The 17,708-nt window shown below is 32.4% G+C and overlaps 2 protein-coding genes across 52 annotated transcripts; both read left to right on the top strand.

Moving 5' to 3' along the window:
- Nucleotides 1–2,568: 2,568 nt before the first annotated feature.
- On the top strand, nt 2,569–8,383 carry LOC123920473. Of its 50 annotated transcripts, XR_006813706.1 has the most exons (12): nt 2,576–2,927; nt 3,215–3,372; nt 3,526–3,662; nt 3,781–4,639; nt 4,740–5,044; nt 5,155–5,459; nt 5,582–5,651; nt 5,771–5,886; nt 6,360–6,428; nt 7,050–7,139; nt 8,088–8,208; nt 8,340–8,383. XR_006813706.1 is itself a non-coding variant. In XM_045972734.1 (8 exons), the coding sequence occupies exons 1-4, from the start codon at nt 2,689–2,691 to the stop codon at nt 3,901–3,903; spliced, it is 654 nt and encodes a 217-aa protein (XP_045828690.1). In that variant the 5' UTR covers nt 2,602–2,688; the 3' UTR covers nt 3,904–5,886; nt 6,360–6,428; nt 7,050–7,139; nt 8,088–8,208; nt 8,340–8,383. The 50 variants fall into 50 exon arrangements, 12 of the variants coding, with proteins under 12 accessions (XP_045828686.1, XP_045828680.1, XP_045828681.1 ...); XR_006813709.1 differs by adding an exon at nt 6,629–6,636 and having other exon boundaries at nt 2,575–2,927; nt 4,740–5,651; XR_006813700.1 differs by having other exon boundaries at nt 2,572–2,927; nt 3,523–3,662; nt 3,781–5,459.
- A 3,891-nt stretch (nt 8,384–12,274) lies between these two features.
- On the top strand, nt 12,275–16,926 carry LOC123920472. Of its 2 annotated transcripts, none has more exons than XM_045972722.1 (6): nt 12,275–12,541; nt 12,702–12,778; nt 13,881–14,382; nt 15,036–15,446; nt 15,646–15,845; nt 16,335–16,926. In XM_045972722.1, the coding sequence occupies exons 3-6, from the start codon at nt 13,947–13,949 to the stop codon at nt 16,578–16,580; spliced, it is 1,293 nt and encodes a 430-aa protein (XP_045828678.1). In that variant the 5' UTR covers nt 12,275–12,541; nt 12,702–12,778; nt 13,881–13,946; the 3' UTR covers nt 16,581–16,926. The 2 variants fall into 2 exon arrangements, with proteins under 2 accessions (XP_045828678.1, XP_045828679.1); XM_045972723.1 differs by having other exon boundaries at nt 12,672–12,778.
- The last annotated feature ends 782 nt before the right edge of the window (nt 16,927–17,708 follow it).

The following is a 17,708-nucleotide window of genomic DNA, read 5'->3' as shown; positions in this document are numbered from 1 at the left end:
ACCATATCAAAATTATTGTTGACTATATTATTCATCACGAAATATTTTTATGTCTTTCCTGATCAATGATTTTTTTTCTACCGGATCATAAATTTAGAGAATAATTATCATGTGAGATTTGGAAAGTTATTATCACGTGTAATTTGGAAAGTTATTATCAAACTTAATTTGCTAAATCAATTTTTTTTGCAATACAACCAAACACAACCATAGTCATGTCACTAATCACATTCATTATTTTGATTTTAACATTGTAGATTTAATATTAACCGATGATCAATTGATACAATATGCACCAGCAGACCAATTGTGATTTAAATTATGTCCACAAAGTGTTAAGTTCCATCAACTTTCATAGGAAATATTTCATACGACTATTAAGCACCATCAATTTTCATTGCACAATTTAAACAATTAAAAACCGATAATCTCTTATATTATAAGCTTGCTAACATAAGCTAACCCTAAACCAATTTTTTTCCCCTCTCATTTTTTCTTTCTTTTTATTGCAGCTTTATATTAAAAAAATACATATTTGTCATCGAACCTGCATCTCTTACTTACAGTAAAACCTTTCAACCGCTAAAACATGTGCTTCAATTATGAAAGAATTTAGGAATCTTAATATGTTAACTTTGTTTTCAATAAATTTGAACGACGAAATTAATCACAATTTTTATTTATTTATGGATGTCTACTTAAGTTTATGTTCTTGATTATGTCTTTAATTTTTTTTTAAATTTTTAATTATCATCAATTTTTTAACCTTTAGTTATCAACAATTTTTTTTAATAAGTAAACAAAACGATGGGGGTCCAAAATTATTTAAAAAATATATAAAATATAAAATAAGCACATAAAACAAATATAGAATAATTAGTCCATAAAATTACCTATACTACTCTTTATTGAAAATGCTCTTAGAATTTTTGTATTTTATTTTTTATTGTTACATATTACATCTAATTAGACCCATGCACCACATGGGTCAAAGTTCTAGTTATTATTATTATTATTATTTATAAACAAAACAAAAATGATTGGGTGCGGACACATGTATCGTGTACTATACCAAAACTGGATTTGGATTGGAGGACGCTCTTTCCTCTCTCATTTCATTTTCTAACCCTATGTATGTACGTGTCATGTGCGTCTTCAATTCATTTACTTATTTATTATTTATTTTATATTTTATTTTATTTTTCAGATTATTATTATTATTATAATAAAATAAATAAATAAATATCATCCAAACATGTATACTTACTTCCACTCCACGTCGTCAGATACATATTTCACTCTTCAATTCATTATTGGTCAAGTTTATTGTCATGTTCACTCAATTATATTCATCTCTTAGATTGGAATTCTTTTGTCTTTGTGTTATTCATTCACCCAACTTGTTTTTCCTCTTTTATTCATAATAATAATTCATAAGTAAATTTTTTTTATTAATAATTAATTAGAGTGACAATTGAAGAGGTCAAAATAAATAAATACATCTATATGATCTTATCATATCAGAGTCAATCTTTGTTCGGTAGTACATATCTTCTGTTTCGGTGAATGTGAGGGGAGTTTTATACTTACATATGCTACCACCTTTAAGTAAGTAAGAGCACCCACATCCATTGAACTCACTTAAGTTCTTTAAATGAGTCCCACTTAATTTTTTATATTATTTTACACTTATTAATTATTTAAACAACTCAACTACATTTTCTAAATATCCATACAACTCATCAAACACTCTAAAATGGGTCCCATATGGCCCACAATATTTCTCACATAGTTTGTCAATTGTTGGAAAGAAAAAAAAAATAAAACAAATACATGCCTCCTATGTGGCACTTAAGATACGTCCATGTGCAGAAGGACGTACTTTACTTTATGAACGGCAATGAAAGGTAATTATCGGTGTTACTCTGACATGGTCTGATTTATATCAGTGTAGAAACGTAAAAAGGTAACCGATATTTATGCTCTAAGAGGTGATGTAATGTTTTAAGAATAAAATATAATGTATATGACTCATTTGCATAGGAGGAATATATATAGTTTCTAGCGCCGGGTCAACGACCTTGATGAACATATCAATGTCATCAAGTGAATAACAAAGTACGAAAATACATAAAAGGAAAACTACCAAACCAAAAGAAAATCAAGCAGACAAAAGTCCCCCTAAACAACGGAGTGGAAATTTTCATAGCCACCGCACAACAAGGAAACCCTCCTGCTTGCTTTTTCTTCTTATTCATCCTAAATAATTTTACAAATGCTATAAAAATTCCAAAGTCTTTTTTGTGTCGATGTGAAGCATCATTCCTCATCCTATATTTTCTTTAAAAAAAAAATAATTTGTCAACTCTATTGGTATCTATAATTTATTCTTAGAGATTAATTTTTATGCATCTTTTTTTATTTTATTCTATTTTTATGTATATAAATGAGATACCACTGAGACTCGTTTATTCTTACTCGTTTATTAAAATAATTGGTAGTTTGGTGGTAAAATAGCAAAAGCAACAGACAGCATCCCCAAATAATAAATAAATAAATAAATAATACTCAATTGTTTATCAACCAATCAATGTCCATCATCATATCATAATAAATAATGAATGCGTGCCAATTCATCTTATATACATACATGAACAAAAGACATAGAAAGTACTCCATTGATTGGGTATGGAGAGGAAGAACTCAAAAGAGATAATTGATATAGAGAAACTTCCAGATCATGTTGTGATAGAGATATTCATAAGAACAGGAGTGAGTGATTGGACACAGATATCATGTGTCAAGAAGCAGTGGGCATCCCTTTTCCGAACAGAATGTTTCTGGCAAGCTGCTCTTTCTCACATCTATCCATTCACCAATCCTTCTCAAACTTTGCCTGGACCTATTCCTCCAGGTTTAGCCAAGAGGTAGGTAACATTTCTTTCTCTTGATCCTTAAATTTTCAGCCGAATGAATCTTAGTAATCCAGTGTTCGGCCGAATGATAAGTTAAGTCTAATTGTTTTAGTTAGGATTCAAATTCTCAAACTGAGAGCACAATCAACTAATTTGTTGGTACTATTATTAATGTTAATGTTAATTAGAGCTAATACTAGTATAATAGTAATACTAAAGTTTATAGTCTATATTATATTACTTGTTCTTAATTAATGTTTGACAAATTGAATTGCTATTATATATGTTAATGATTTTAGGAGATTCATGGCCTTACATATAAGTGAACAAATATTTGGTTGTGATCCTGATATACAAGTAGATGAGATTGTTGGGCACAGTTATCTGTTTTTGAAAGAGCAGCTTCAACTTTCTATTATGCCTCCTCATAGTGGAATACTTCATGGAACCATGATTGGTATGTATGTATGTAGCATGCCCCACCCTCTTTACTTTCATTGTTAAACTTAAACTTACATCTTTTCTTTATGTTTTTAAGAAAAGATAAGTGGGAATTAAAGCTAACTAGTTATTAGAAGAACTTTGATGATTCCTTTTTAAAATTTAGCAGATCAGTTCATTGGTTGTGGCAAGTCAAGAGATGTAGCCCATGAACTTGCATCACGAGTTTGGCTCGCAGTTCTTGATAATTTGGAAGAGAACCACCATACTTTTTGCTTACTTAAACGCCTTGCACAAGAAGGGGATGTGAGTTTTAGTTACTAATAAGTTTTCTTCAAGTCTTTTTTCTGTGTTTTGTTATTTGTTATCAAAATTTTGTCTCTTTAGGACCATCTAATTTATAATTATGCAATCTCATTTTCAGCAGGTTTTTCTTCCATACCCTTACACTAGATCAATCAAAGTTCAATGGAGGGTGTTTGAGAAGCTTTTTACTGATTTTCGTGATTGCTTCAACCATGAACACTACTACAAAAATGAGCTTTAATAGCGCCTATTTAATAGCGCTTATTAAAAAGCGCTATTAAAACTTAGAAACGGAGCCTTATAATAGCGGTTTTAGTAGAAGCGCTATTAAAGCCTTGAATCCAGGAATACTACAATAACGCTTTTGAGAAAAGCGCTATTAAAACTGTAAACGTGAAACTCTATAATAGCACTTTTAGAAAGCGCTATTAATCATTATACCTATAATAGCGCGTTTTTGCATGAGCGCTATAGTAAAGAAAATTGATAAATTAAAAACTGGGGTGGATGGGTGTCGAACCCTATACCTCTTGGTAGATGAATAATACAATTATAAAAAAAAACAGATCAAATTTTTTTAAAAAAATAAATAAAGAAAAACTTATCTCCTACCCTCACAAGTTCACAACTGCATCGTTCCTCTGTTCCTTTGTTCTGATTTTCTCTACTCTCACAGCGACATCTCGTTAATCCTCCATCTCCATCTCCATCTCCATCCTTATCAAAAACCTCCGTTTGGACCCAACACCTTGCCGTCGAACCCTAGTTCCTTATACCCTCGTTTAACCTCAATCTCTGTCGAACCCTAGGTCCTTCGTTTCGGCCCAACACCTCCATATCCTTCGAGCCCTAAATCCCGTGATTCTCAGTATACCTGGAACGACAATTCTCTGTGCAACAACCCTTATATCTCAACAATTTATCTACTTTTTCTAAATGATGAACACAATTTTTTTTCAACCCTGGAACTATACAAGGTGACTAGGTGAGTACATTCAATTGATTTATATTGTAATAACTAATGATTGTATTGTTATTGTGAATTTTCAATTTGACTAGTATTTACAAAAATTGCAGGGCCAGTCATGAACTCAATAAATTATGTTTGATATATTGTATTTTTGTATTAGGCTTGTGTGGTGTTAGTTTAGTGGCTAAGTCTGAAGTTGTTTTCTTGGTCTGTTTTATTGTTCACAGCTATTAATGCTAAATGATTGGTAACAGAAATATAATCGAGGAGTAGTTGGGTAGGAAGAGTCAACATTAGGAAATGTGAGAAATCAATGACTCCTAATATTATAAAGAACCTTCAACATATCTAGGGAAAAATCAGTATCTATATTCTACACAAATAATTTTGGCCAATCTATACTCTTTATAAGGTGAAACAGGGGCATGACATGTGATTATCATATTTCAATTTTACTTTCGTTGTTTTGTCAAAAAATATATAATAAATTCACTTTCTTTGTCAAATTTCTACATGATTTAGATCAAAGTTGCATCGCAATGGAATATAGCTTTGTAAAACTTTGCAGTTTGCTTTGAGTAGCTAGTAGTGCTGGTGTGGCGTGGTGTTTGGTGTGTTCCTGTCATGGTACAGGTCTAGTGTGGAGTCAGTGCTGCCCGTTGGTTTTCTTGTTTTGGTTAGTTGGTTTGTGTGTGTGTGTGTGTGTTTTTGTAGTTTTTGTTTTAGTTAAGGGTGCTCCTAGTTTTCTTTTTTTTGCCTCCTAGTTCTTACTTGGATTCTCAAGTACTATACCTAATAATGACCAGAAACTTCTTGAAGCAAAAAAAGTAAGCACTTTTGTCCCCATCATAGAATTCCTAATAATTATAATTAAGTAGTTAATTAACCCTCTGTGTTCAACATTAATATCTTAATTAATAAGTGAAAAAAACTGAACATATTACTGCAGGCAGAACAATGATGCAGGGAAGATTCCATTGACATGGAGTTTGATAAAAATATTGCCACTTACTTATAGGGTATGGTATATAATATATACTATGAATGGTAAATGTTATACAAAAAAAATACTTCATTTAATTTGAAAGTAACTCAATTCATGAATACATTTCTCAGCAGTATATATCTTGTATTGTAGGTAATATTGGAAAGTCTAAGGATGGCAAATATCATTTCACACCTTGTATTGAATTTTTTTTAAGGTTTGGATCTTGAAAAGTTGGATAAGGTGTGTGGTTAGAATGAAGTTTCTAGGTTTGTCAATTTGTTCTCTTTCATCTCAAAGCTCATCTTTGCTTCCTACTGGTTTTCTTTACCTATTAGTTATTTTCTAACTATAGCTTATGATATTATGCTGTTTCTACTTCTCTGATTAGTTAACATGTATCTTTTAGATTTTATTATTATAAATGTTATGAAAGTATGATACTGTTTTCTTGTGCCTAGTTAAGTTAGAAATGGTTACTTACAACTTATCAACGGCTGAAAAGGAAAACTTATATGCCATGGAATGACCACTTAATTTATTTCTAGAGTATTTATTTGGTTTATGGCATCTCCTGCCTCGCGTCTACCCGCAATTGCGTCACCATTATGCTCACAGTTTCATTCATTCATAGTCTCACACAAGATCACTCTCATCTCTATTTAGCTTTCCTCACAGTCTCGCTCGCAATGTTTATATTTTTTCTAATTTTAAGTTCATTTTCTTAAACAATGTTTTGTAGATTTGTGTGGTGTGTCTCTTGTGAAAGCAAATCAACAAGATAGAAGGGTTGCAACTCATTTTGCCAAAGGTATGTTGTGTAACTAATCTTAATATTTGGTTTATGAATAAAGAATAATCTGAAAATAAGTGTGTTGGTTATATAATTGTAGTAAAGAAATGAAACATACAGCTAGCTAGCTGTATTTTTTTGTTCCTTGAAATTGGATATTATTCTTCTTCCTCCTTTTGCTCTGATTCACCATCTTTTTTTTTTCTTGCTCTTTGTAGAATTGAAGGTAATTCATTGATAGAGTGATTTTCCAACAATTTAATTAGTTGCTTTTGTGTTGAGTGTATTTTGAACATCTCTGTCAAATAATATAAGTGTTGATGCAGCAAAGAACTGCCTCAATCTTGTATTAAAGAAGGTAACAATGGATATAGTAGATTTGCATGACATGATATATATTGATATAGCCTTTTTGTTATATTTGCAATTAGTTGTAGATCCTACTATCATTTTGTCTTTACTAATTACTCCCCATAATTAAGGAAAATATTGTAGCTAAGGCAATTCCTTAATCAATTGGGGCAACAAATGGTCTTCCGCTTTAGAGGTTACAGGATAGTTCATAGTAGTCTATGATATATTTTCTATATATCTGCATATATGATATTATTGAATGCACCTTTTTTTGTGAACTGTTAGGATTTTGCATTTCATCACTTGTCTCTTTCTGCCCTGCTGGGAGAAATCATCTACAACTACAATTTTAGAGAGCTACTTGCCCATCCTATTGTGAGTATCTGCTGATTTGTTTTTGGAATGCCCGCTCTTTCAAGTTTTCTTTACTCCACTCATTTATTTAAGTTACTATATACTGATGTAGGAATGAGCTGAAGTTATTAATCTAGACATGTTTTAGTTACACTGCACATGTCCTAAATTGATTAAGTTAATGCACTCCATTCACCATTTTCTGTATATCATAAGTTTCTCATTAAATTTATGCGTTGTTATAAATTTCAAGTGTTTGATTTGGACTTATTTATTGTAGGATAAAATTTGTTTGTCCACTTTTAGTTGATCATTTCCTTTGATCATAAGTGCGACCAAATGTATGCAGGGGCTTTAGATAACCCTGTGTATTAGAGCCTTTTTTTAATGTACATCAGTGATTCAATTTGTGTTAGAAATGATGATTTCTCTTTTAATATCCACATAGCTAGTCTTTTACTTCAGGGTTATTATTATATTCAAAGAACTCTTTAGTCAAGGTATGTTCTCTAATGTTGGACTTCTTTGGTCATGGAAACAAAGTATCACTCACTTATGTATGCTGGATGTTTTGTTTTTAGTAAATTAAGATAAGTCTCAGCACATAACCATGTTCAATTTTGAGAAAAACAATAAACAAGAGATACATAAGCAATCAAAGTTTTCACGTATTGTCTTCTAGCAGAGACCGAGGGGTGTATCTTATGTCTTGAATATATTTGGCACATCCTAAACGCTCACAAGTTTTTCTTTAACTGTCAAATGCCTCGATAGGACCTGTTATATTCATATCACATGAGTAAGTTCATGATAATAGTAATAACTTCATGTTCTCATTCATGTTCATTGTAGTCTTTGTTTCAAGACATTTGAAAGTCTTATTCATGATAATAGTAATAACTTCATGTTCTCATTCATGTTTCATTCAAGTTTGAACACTAAGTGATGGATTTTCTGGTTCTTTGGCAGTAAATTTTTTAAAGAGTTACAAGCTTGTCTTATAGCTTTCAAAGAATTAGCTTGATGTGGTGAAGGTCAAATGACATTTGATGTAATTCTGTATGGGTAGTTCAATGACAATTTTCTAGAGGTATGTCAAATTTGTTTACATTTTGTGCTTTAGCATATTATGAGCCAGTGATTTTTCTTCAATTGTAACCCCTAGGGAGTCATTGAATTTAAATTCTTTCTTGTATCTTGTATACTATGAATAACTTTCAGGTTAAGAAGCTCTACATCTAGAGGAAAGATTAAATCAAATAGTCGAAAAAGATCTAATGATAGAGTGACTTAGTTAAATGGGAAAAAATGGTCCACGTTGCACTCATCTGTAGACATTTTAGGTGACTCTGTTGATTATGTGTAATTGCATATGCCCCTAAGCATTAGTACTCAGGCACCACATGAGCTAAACTAAGGCTTTTCTCTTGTACTAAAGATCAACGATTTAGAAACTGAGTGGTGTCATTCATACATGCTATAAGCAAATGATTGATTAAGTTTGAAATTTTGAGTTGTATTTTGTTGTTGGATTATTTTATATCCCATACTTGGTTATGTTGTAGTGCACGTCACTTATTTTTTATGTGTTGTTGATTAATAAAATTTGTTTAGTTTTTTTTTTGTTATCAAAGTACAATATATTACAAAATTTAGACAAAAAAATATATTTTATTTTAATTTGAAAAAGGACTTATAATAGCGCTTCTGGGCACGGGCGCTATTAAAAGTTGTTTGCTGGAAGGACTATAATATCGCTTTACACACGGGCGCTATTAAATAACTGACATATAATATCGCTTTTAGAATAAAACGCTATTAAAACTCGCTTCCAAAGTCCTAGTAGATGGCACCAACTTACATACGATAACGGTTTTTGCAAGAAGCGCTATTAAAAGTCGACATTTGATAGCGCTTATAAAACGCTATTGTAGGCACCGAACTTATAATAGCGGTATCAGTAATAGCGCTTTAAAGCGCTATTAAAAGCTAAAAAAAGCGCTATTGAAGGCCTTAATTTGTTGTAGTGGAAGTAGATTATTATGATATGTTGGCATGTGCTAAGAGTCGGTTTCAGCCAATACCATCTGCTTGGTTAGGTTATTAGCAAACAGGGCGGGCATTATCAAAGCATATTAAATGTAATCAAGGACAGTTCTGTTGGAAATTTCATTGGATGGAGTACAAAAGACTTCACCATGATTCATTTTTTTATATGGTCATGTTAAATGTTAACTTGTCTCTAAATGCGCACATGTTAATCTTTTACCCGACACTATTCAAAAATGAAATCTGAACATGTTTGTCAAAATTACAAACTCATGATCAATGATCTTTAGTCGTGAAGATTGAGAAATCAACACCTTTAGCTAATCCAGACTTTGATGACCCAAAACAAAACAACAATGAAGTACTAATATTTAGAGATACAAAGTACAAACACCACTATTGAAAGGGAAAAAGGTAAGAGAATACAATAGCTCACATGCTACGGATTGCAGGGGAAAGATTAGGCTCAGGAGGTTCAGTGGCGCGGAGCTAGGATTTTTTTTTTTTTTTTTGGGGGGGGGGGGGGGGGGGGGGGGGGCGTGTTTGTATTAAAAAAATTGATAACCAAGTTATTGGGCTCAAGGGGTAAATGAGAACCCGTGTTTGATTTCTGGGTGGAACAATTTCTTGGTCAGACTTTACTTACCTCGCGGCCGAACTCTGGACTACTAGGACCCCTTTTCCCTATGAACCAGAGGGTTATAAACAAAAAAAATTGATAGAAGGTCATGTTTATAATATAGTTAGGATCAATTGACACCAATATGTCAAAAATTATTTGACACCAAATCTCATCCACTCATTTCATTTAATCCAATGGTTTAAAACTATCACCAAAATTATTAATATACACCAATAACACCTAATTAAAAATAAATCTTTATCATCATAAATGTACACTAAAATATTCTTTATTTGTTTTCCCAGTTTTTTATTTGCTCATTAGCATGACAAACTAATATTTTTATTTATATAATTAAAAATCATGGCAAAATTTATTTTTATGGGTTATGGCCATCGTGTTCGTCACTCATCTTTGTATAATTTTTTTAATTTGTTTTTAAGCAATATATATTTTATAATTTATACAGTAATTCTTTTTTGACGAGACAGTCATTCTTAAGTAATATATTGTTTTTTTTTTAAGACTTAAGTAATACTCCCTCCGTCCCAAAATATAAGGGAAAATTGGTCAAAGAAAGTTGATGTATTTGGTTAAAAATTTGGACTAGATACATTAACTTTGGTTGACCGGTTTTCCCTTATATTTTGGGAAGGAGGGAGTATATTGTTGGAACTTGGAAGTTAATATAGAATCGATAAATTAAAATAATAAGATTTGTTTTTAATTAGGTGATTTTAGTGTACATTAATTATTTTGGTGACAGTTTTAAATCGTTGGATTAAATGAAATGGATGAATGAGATTTGGTGTCAAAAGTCAAATAAATTTTAACATCTTAGTGTCAATTGATCCTAACCCTAGTTATATAGTAACATTTATCATTAATGATATAATAGTTTGTTCATTTTAATTTTACTTACAAAATAAGAGTTCAAATCTCACATTTTGCAATAATATAGTATAATTTTTGGAACTTAGGGCGGGCCATGGTCCTCCGCAGGCCAAGAGGAGCTCCGCCACTACTCAGGTTGCAAGACCGAATCTGATGATGGAGATGGCATTGGCCGAGAGTCTTCATAACCTATGAAACAAGTGTAGGAAAATGCATAACAGTGGTCGTGGACGACATTGATATGTTTTTCGTGGTTGTGAAGTTAGGGGATCAACTAAAGAGGTATATGGTGCGACAAACTAACAAGGCTCAAGACGTTGATCCCTGTCCCCATTTTGTTGAAGTGTTTGAGGGCATGATGTTTGAAAAAGAACAACATTCGAAGCAATAAAATTTTGAAATTGATACGACAAATATTCATGAATATTATCACTTATTAAATTACGAATATACATAGTAAATTGAGTTTTGATTTCTTAATAAAATTACTCAAAGATTATGTAAAAAAATAACTCAAATATATTTTTCATTTAAATTATTCATGTATAATGAGAAAAATCATCCGTAACAGTTAGTACTCCCTCCGTCCCATTTTATAAGACCTATTTTGACTAAATATATTATTTATATGTCTTGTTTTGACCATATTTTTTTAAAAGTATATAAATGTAAATATTATCATATAAAATCTTGTTTGATTTGTTTCGATGAATATTTTCAAAATATCAAAATTTTATAATTTTTACTAATAAACAATTAAAAATATTCGTAATAAAAAATTATGTATTGACATATGTGCAATGATCAATGAGTTCTTATATTTTGGGACGGTGAAAGTAATAGCATAGTACTCTCTCCGGTCCCAGGGCCGATCCCGAGTATTTGGAGGTCCTGTTTGAAAATTAAAAATAGATTTTTAATAAAAAATACAATTTTTTTTTAAAAGTCATTCTCTATTTGAATTATAAATAACATAAAAAATAGTCATTAGTAAATAATCTAAAAGCGACATATTTTAATCAATAACATTAAAATACATCTTCAATCTAATATCATTATCATTTTACGGTTCCTTCAGGAAAAAAACTTTCTTGAAATGTTAGTTTCTTTTTTTACAAACAACCGCGAGTTAATTATAAAATTAAGACTGTGTCTATTAAATTTTCTTTTTTTTAGTACTAAAATATTTTTAGTAGTAACAAAATCATTATTTTTTTTACATATATAAATTTTTTAGTAGACCGATATAAACAATCTGAGACTCCTAAATGTTTGAGGCCCTGTGCGGTGGCTCACCTTACACACCCATAGGGCCGGCCCTGTCCGGTCCTATATATAAGACCGGAGGGAGAAGTGGGAGATGGACCCAAATCCGACCTCAACTATGTGTGATAATAATATGATTAAGAGAGTATAAAACAGGATTTGTGTGTGTGATTAAGAAACAGAAATGAAAACAAGTTTTAGCGCGGCTTTCTGACAATAATATTCCGCGTACGACGACACTGTCTTCATTTACTGTTCTCTCTTTCTCTTTCTTCATAGACAGACATAGGCTTTCGTGTTCCTTTCCCATCCCATCCTATTAGTACACCATTCATTTTCATTCATTCATTACATTAATGCTATAAATAAAACGCATTTTTTTATTTTTTATGCATTTTCTGTGTCAGTAGTTTAATAACTTTTCTTTTATTGGGAAATGAGATTTCAAACAAATCATCACACAGTCACACTCCTCTCTCTCTCTCTCTCTCATATCTTCAACATTTATTTTTATTTTTAATTTTCTACTTTCACTCTCACACTTCACTCACTCTCCAAACTAGGGTTTTCTTTTCCTCTGTGCATTTCTCTGGTCAGTCAATGGAACTATCTTCTGTCTTATTTCTTTCATTTTCATTTCTTCATTGCATTTTTTTTGCTTTTACATATGATTTACTGCATTTTCTGGTTAAAACTTGATTTACTGTTTCATACTGTTGTAGAGTAATCTCCTCTTCACAACTTCAATGTAGGTAGGAAGAAGACTTGTGCATGCAAACTTGTTCTGATCTCTCTAAATGTTCAATGCTTTACCTCATTTATGGAAAAGGTACACAAACAAAAATACTAACCCAAAAGGATCTCTATAGTATCTTTCAGTTTTAGAACTCTTGATTCTCTACTTTATTTTCACCATCTTTCTATTAAATAGCCTTATTATAAAATTAACTTTTCAACTTTTCTTTTGGGGGCACATTTCCCTTTTTTCTGAAATGTTTTTCTCATGATCTATGCAATTTCAAAGGGATGTATTTCCATGAGGGTATGTATGTGTTAATTAATTTCACCACTAGATCACACTAATCATCCTTCATGTCTTGTAATGGAAGTTGCTTTATTACCGGTTTTTAGGCTTTACAACAACAACTTCAAAGATTATTTTCTTCTAGGGATGGCAGAAAAACCCAAACCCGTGAGACCCACCCGAACCCAAACTCAAGTCAACGGGCGAAACCCGAATTGACTGGGTTTGGGTTTGGGTTTGGGTGACACCCGAAAATATGGGTGTGGGTTTGGTATCACTCAAACCCACACCCGAAACCCATACACCCACCCGAAACATGTTAAAATTACCTAAATACCCCCACATATATATATAAGTGTAAAAGTAAAATTAGGTTTTTCACAAACCACAAACCAAAATTGTGTTTGAATTTTGCTTGAAAGTTGGAAGAACTTAATTTTGGTTTAGTTGTAATTTAATTTCTTGAAAGACTATTTTGTAATTTTAAATTCCCTTGTAATTTTAAACCTATGTTTTTGCTAAATGATTGACAATATGTTTAAATTCGATTGTTTTTGCTTAAATTTACCTTGTTTTGCTTAAATTTGCAAAGTAGTACAAAATGTGTTGTGGGTTTGGGTTTGGGTGTAAAAAACCCGAACCCAATGGGTGTGGGCGTGGGTGTGGTTTTGCCACCCGAACAGATTTGGGTTTGGGTTTGGGTTTGGGTGTTGATTTCGGGTGTGGGTTTGGTATCACTCAAACCCGCACCCGTGGGCGCCCATTGCCATCCCTATTTTCTTCCGTGTCAATTTTCTTGTTTTTTAGCTCATTTTTGTAATACCACTGTTGGTGCTACACTGTTGTCTATTAATTACTAGCATTTAGCACTATTGTTCATTCTCTTTCTATTTTGATGTGATTGTAGGTTTTGATCTTAAAGTTTTGAGTTGAGGTTAGGGTAGTTTGTTTTTGAAAGTTGAGGTGGTAAAGCATGGATTTTTTGAAGATTAAGAAATTCAGGAAATCTCAAAAACCAGGCGTAGAAAAAGATTTGGTGGACAGGGCAGTGCCAGAGCCTGAGGAATCAAGGCCTAACACTGGTGATCTGGATCAGTGTAAATCAGAAAATGCAGATTCTGCTGGTGATGCCGAGGATGACGATGATTTTATTACCAATGAGGTAAAGAGGAGGCTCAAGGAATTAAGAAGAAACAGTTTTATGGTGTTGATTCCTGAAGAAGATTCGTGTCTGGAGGAAGGGGAGGATGAAGAGGAAGAGGGTGAGACAGTCTCAAATGAATGGAGGGATGTCGAGGCAGAAGGTCAGCAATGGTGGCGAGGCTTCGATGCTGTTTTTGAAAAGTACTGTGAAAGAATGCTATTCTTTGATCGGATGAGCGTGCAGCATCTTAGTGAAATCGGAAAAGGTAGTTTTTTTTTTTTTTTTGGTTGCTTCTATTTATTAGGTTAAAGTGGGGGGTAATGATAAAAGCCAAAAATTACAATAGAAGAAAAAAATCTGTGATATAGTTTTGAATGTTGGTAATGATAAAATCATTTTTAATCTACGTCGTATTTAAATGCTAGTGATGGTTGGGAATGACTACTTATGTTTTTGCATTGGGTTCATTTTGCTCTTTTTGGTATTTCTACATGAGAGTTTTAGTAATTATTCCTGCTACATGAGTTCCATGGTGCTTAAACCGGTGCTGACATTTTTGCAAACTTGGATTGAGCAGTCTGTCTGGGTTCAGTCCGGTTTATTAACTGAGGTTAGGAGAGTTGTGGTTCATCATCCAAACAACATAATCCCTAACTGAATTGAAGTTAAGGGAATTATGTTCCACAGTTTGATTAGGCCTAATCCGATCTTTATATAATCAAAAGTTTTGTTAAAAAATGATAATCTAGTTAGTACATTGAACGTGTCAAAGGTGTTATATTTGGAGATAGGAATCAAGATATTATCTTTTCCCGCATGAAAATTCCAGTTGCTAACAAAATGTACTATGTCTATTATCTCCTGCCCAGTGCCCACATTTGTCGTATCTCGTAATATGAAACATATTCTTCGTGTCAGGTTCTCAGAACACTTCAACTCCATCTCCATCTCCAAGATCTACATCAAAGAAGCTGGCATCTCCCCTTCGGTGTCTTTCCTTGAAAAGATTTGAAGAACCCGATGATGAGACTGAACATCTTCAACAGCCTGAAAATCATCCCTACTTGGATATTGAAACGGCATACGTAGGTCAAATTTGCTTGACTTGGGAGGCTCTTCATTGTCAATACTGTCATATGAGTTATAAGATATCTTGGCAAAATGAAAATCCTACCTGTTACAACCGTAGTGCGCAGGAGTTTCAACAGTTTCAGGTTCTATTGCAAAGGTTTATTGAAAATGAACCTTTTGAGCAGGGCCTTCGACCTGAAATTTATGCTCGCACAAGGAACACTTTGCCTAATCTTCTTCAGGTTCCAAACATACGAGGTGAATTGTCTGTAAATTAATCATCTACTCTCAATTGGGCTGCCAATCTGCCGTGGATGTTCATTATGTTATCTGTACAAAAATATATCTTTTTGGTCATTTTGCTTGTCGCTGAATGTAATGCTATTCTGCATTTATGTTTCTGGTGTTTATGTTTGTTTTTGTATGACAAAGTGCTCAAGTTAATGAATTGATTCAGGTTCAGATCACGAATTAACAGATGAGTCAGATATGAGAGTTCTTGCACCCGATCTTATCACAATAATTGAAAACTCTATCCTTACTTTCCACCTTTTCCTGAAAAGGGACAAGAAAAAGTCAAGTGGTGTTATCAACCTGTTTGGAAATCAGAACCAGCTCGCAACTCCTCTACAACAGGTTCAGTCTACTCTTGAGAAGGTAAATTCTGATCCTTTACCTTGTTATCCAACTTAGGAATTTTATGATATATTCGTCAACATTTGAAGTGCTTAGACAGCAATTTAGCTTGAGGCCATTATTGATCTTGTAAACTTTTAGGCTTGCTAATTAATATAAGTTGCCATTGTATTTTAGAATGTTTCACTCCATATTATCTATCAATTCTAGTTGTCTACATAAAATGCTATATGATTGATTATCAATGTTTGCTTCAAACAGTTCACTTGTTCTATTGGTAAAATGCTAATGACTTATTATCAGCAAATATGTTCACTATTGGTTATAATTTAATAATTCGAGAGCTTTTTCTGCTTTTAATCCAAGTGCTAGACAGGTTATTCCTATGACATAGGATTTGTGTGTATAGGTAGATCTAGGAATTCTGTTGAACAGAATTTTCTTTTTGGTTGATAAATTGTTATATGATTAAGGATAATGTGAGTCATAAATTATTTTATATAAATGCAGAAAGTGGCAAAACTGAAGGAGCTGCGTAAAAGGAAGAAGGGTTGGAGAAAAAGTTCTTGGCCCCAAAAGCATGAGGACATTCAACTATTGCTTGGCCTAATTGATGCGAAAATCCTATCAAGGGTTCTGAGAATGACGAGGATGACTAGAGAACAACTGTTTTGGTGCGAAGAAAAGATGAAAAAACTTGATTTATCAAATAGTAGGTTAGAGAGGGATCCATGTCCCATTCTCTTCCCTTGCTAACTGCAATCTTTCGTTCTTTCTGCTTTGAATGATAAATGTTGCGGAAGCAAATGCCTGTATTGCACCATAGCTGGCTTGCTTAGGATATCTAGGGAAGAATTGCGGATTATGTATGAGTATACTGACAATGAGAGCATAACAAGACCTTTCTGCTATTTCAAATGTAGTACCGTTCTGTCATATTTGTGAGTTTGTAGGTTGTTTTTTGTGTAATTCTCGGGATAACAAATAGTGTTAAGGATTATTCTTGTTGATAATCTCTCCTAAGACCAAATTCTGTAAGCAGAATACTTCTGTTAGAAGATGATTTTCTAGAATGCATTTGAATGTGCACTTTCAATTTGAATATCATATCAAGTGACACATTAAATCTGCAAGAATCAAGTCAAGTATAAAAGGATGGGCACAGTTGCTCTCGTTTTGAAAAACTTGGTGGTCAATATGAGATGATTACATTTTTTTTTTTTGAGGCTTTGTCTGATTAATGGGCACAAGTAGATTAACGCACACACACACACAAATTTGTTCTTCTGACTACTACTAGATTAATAAATTCCTATATTTCATTGATTTAATGATGAAATTTATTAATCAAAATAAGGGAAATAAAATTTGTTCTCACTTCTAACCAAAAAAAAAATAAAAAAATTTCTCACTATCACCTTCCCAAAAGTTGACTTTCCTATTTTAAGTTTTTTCTTTTATTTCCCCTAATTGTATAAAATTAGTTTGTATATATCGGTGTCAAGCATGAATTCATTTTCTTTTTTTAGAGATGATGATGTAGATTTCACAAGTCGGATATGAATGATCCTCTTTACTATCACCAATTTTGTGTGAAGGAAGGCTCTTGACAATAGATTCATAGAATTGTAGTGGTCATACTAAACTTGGAATATGTTTTTAGAATTGACTGGTTAAATGAAATTTTTATATTTTGAAGTTTGGAATAGTCTTACCTTGTACTCGTATATCTTGTATATTTATTTAGATTAGATGAACTTTGTATGCAAAATTCAAGACTACCATTACCATATATTTATTTTTTTAGTTTACATCGACCATTTAAATCATATTTTTCTTTTTGTTTACTCCATCATAGTATATGAATGTACATGGCAGGCCAAA

Source organism: Trifolium pratense, linkage group LG4, assembly GCF_020283565.1.
Source record: "Trifolium pratense cultivar HEN17-A07 linkage group LG4, ARS_RC_1.1, whole genome shotgun sequence".
Taxonomy (NCBI): domain Eukaryota; kingdom Viridiplantae; phylum Streptophyta; class Magnoliopsida; order Fabales; family Fabaceae; genus Trifolium; species Trifolium pratense.
Note: the sequence above shows the minus strand (reverse complement) of the source record. Positions and strands in the feature narration are given on the sequence as shown.